At 35.9% G+C, this 2,732-nt stretch overlaps 1 protein-coding gene across 1 annotated transcript in view; it reads left to right on the top strand.

Moving 5' to 3' along the window:
• The window catches only part of LOC106458205 (latrophilin Cirl-like), a 107,766-nt gene that overhangs the window by 72,289 nt on the left and 32,745 nt on the right, over positions 1–2,732 (top strand). The window contains exon 3 of the mRNA XM_013917681.2: positions 2,073–2,111. Within this exon, the coding sequence (XP_013773135.2) occupies positions 2,073–2,111 (39 nt within the window). The remainder of the gene's footprint in view (positions 1–2,072; positions 2,112–2,732) is intronic.

Below are 2,732 nucleotides of genomic sequence, written 5' to 3'. Positions count from 1 at the left end.
CTTGTTTGTTTCAAATTTGTTTTCAATTATAGTGAGATTATAAGAAAGGACACTTTATGTCATGCATAGACTGAATGATCGGGTCAGATACCACTGGCGTAGTCGTTTGTAATTTAGAACTGTTGACCAGTAGAGCAAACAGTCAATAGCACCAGCCGTCTATGTGTCTACTCTTAACGGAATAACGGGATTAACTGTAAAGATGCGGAACGTAATCAGCTGCATATTGTAGGCTTAAACTTTAGACCTCTCGTAATGCAGTCCTGCACGCTAATCGCTAGCCATGCTCAGCTCTTATGCATTGTTCCTAAATTAACTGAGAAGGAAAAGCATGCATAGTTATTGCAGTAAAGCTTTAAGGTTTTAATTATTTTTTTACAGGAAGTGAGAAATAAAACGACGAGGTTACACGTAGTTACTACAGGAAAACTATGAGGTTACACGTAGTTACTACAGGAAAACTATGAGGTTACACGTAGTTACTACAGGAAACTATAAGGTTACACGTAGTTACTACAGGAAAACTACGAGGTTACACGTAGTTACTACAGGAAAACTATGAGGTTACACGTAGTTACTACAGGAAACTATAAGGTTACACGTAGTTACTACAGGAAAACTACGAGGTTACACGTAGTTACTACAGGAAAACTATGAGGTTACACGTAGTTACTACAGGAAAACTATAAGGTTACACGTAGTTACTACCGGAAAACTACGAGGTTACACGTATTTGTTCCAGGAAGTGACAAATAAAACGACGAGGTTTCGCGTAGTTACCGAGTCAAACTATGAAGTTACACGTAGTTATTACTTTTACAGTAAGCAAGCAATAAAGCCATGAAGACGTAAGTAGCTGCTACGTTACATAAAAGTCATTAACCTCGTTTACTACCGAGATGAGTAAAGCAGGCAACTCAGAATTTTGTAACGTCGAGCAGGAATTTGTTTGAATTTGTATCTCAATGTTATATACCCACGTGTTTTAAGAAGGAAATCAGTTCGATGGATCATAATGGACATCTCGAATATCTCTACCAGTATCTTCTGTGTTGTTACGTGTATGCGTTCTGGTATAAAAATAATATAAAAATACGTGAGTGAGAACTGGGAAGGGGCTAGGTGGGAAACACATTTGGGAGGAACCTAATTTACGTGGATTCTTGAATTCAAAGGTACTCAAGGACTACGGTACATAGTTGGCCGTCCCTAATTTTGGACTAATATAGACTATAGGGAAGGCAGATAGTTAATAGAATTCACCAATAACTTAAGAGTTACTCTTATTCGACGGAATAGTAGGGGGTGGACCATCAATCTTATATATATAGTGTATCTATGGTCCGAAAGTGCGAATTTTGGAGCGAATTTTGGCGGCAACGGCTTGGTCATAGAACACTTAGAATAAACGCCGCGCATTTGGGAATCTGAAAAAAAAAAAAAAGTCTCGCTGTGAATGATCGGTGGACATGTGGAAATATCCGCCTCTGATCTATCATCACACACGTGGGAATCTGGAGATATTCTTCTTCTGAACGATCCTCGTATCTATAGCGACCGCGACACATTTGAAAGAACACCTTTTAAGAGCGCGCCCTCTTCCTCTCTGTGCGCACGTGTAAACGGATAGGTTTGATTTGAACCTGAATGGAACACATATTTTTCTTACTAAAACGGGCCTGGTGTCGCGGGTTCGAGTCCCAAGTCCCACCAAACATGCTCGCCCTTTCAGCCATGGGGGCGTTATAATGTGCGGTCAATCCCACTGTTGGTTAGCTCAAGTGTTAGCGGTGGGTGATGATGACTATCTGCCTTCCCTCTAGTCTTTCACTGCTAAATTAATGACGGCTAGCACAGGTAACCCTCGTTTTACTTTACGCGAAATTCAAACCAAACCAAATAAACCTTATTAAAACGTGATCATTTCTTTCATAATCTAATGTTCCACGAGCAGAAATGCAGGATAAAATACAATTATAGATGTTTAAATCCATTTTTTTAAAATCGTTTTTGTAGCTGTTTGTTTATATAAGTATTTATTTGTGTGTTCTGTTTATTTTTCTTTGTTTCAGTTTCCATCTCAAGTTTTTCCATAAGGCCCCCACTTTTAGGTAATTTGTTTATTTTATTATTTTTTTTTGCTGGTTATTTTCTGTTTATGAACGTGTAAGGTATATATTTTATTAGTCACATTATTAGTTTTTTTGTTTTTTTTTATCGACCAACCCAACCAAATTATGTTTTATTTCCACACACACACAAATAAAAGTTATCAAATGCCGAATGGAAATATATCTTTTTCCTTATGAAAATATATTTTAGTGTAGATGTTTTGCAAATACGAGTCCATTTCCTGTATTGGTATATTTTATCAAGACGTTTTTATAAAACCTGTTGATGTAAAATGACAACTACTATATTATGTATATATATATATATGTTTGTTCAATAAGTTTTTTTTCGTATAAATGTCCTCGTTTTTCAATAGAAACATAAAAAATACCACAAACTTCTAAAATAAACTAACTAACTAAGTAGAACTAACGTAGCAGTGATCAGCATTACAAATATATTGTTTGGCTGTCTTTTCCTTGTTATTAAAAATATGAAAATAATGTTATGGGTTTGTCTTAATGATATATGTATATATCTCTCTCTCTCTCGACAGTATAAATATATATACACATACATACAGAGGTTGAAATATGTATGGAAACTACACATAAAACTAT

This window comes from Limulus polyphemus, unplaced genomic scaffold (assembly GCF_000517525.1).
Source record: "Limulus polyphemus unplaced genomic scaffold, Limulus_polyphemus-2.1.2 Scaffold429, whole genome shotgun sequence".
NCBI classification, from domain to species: domain Eukaryota; kingdom Metazoa; phylum Arthropoda; class Merostomata; order Xiphosura; family Limulidae; genus Limulus; species Limulus polyphemus.
This window is presented reverse-complemented; position numbering and strand designations above follow the sequence as displayed.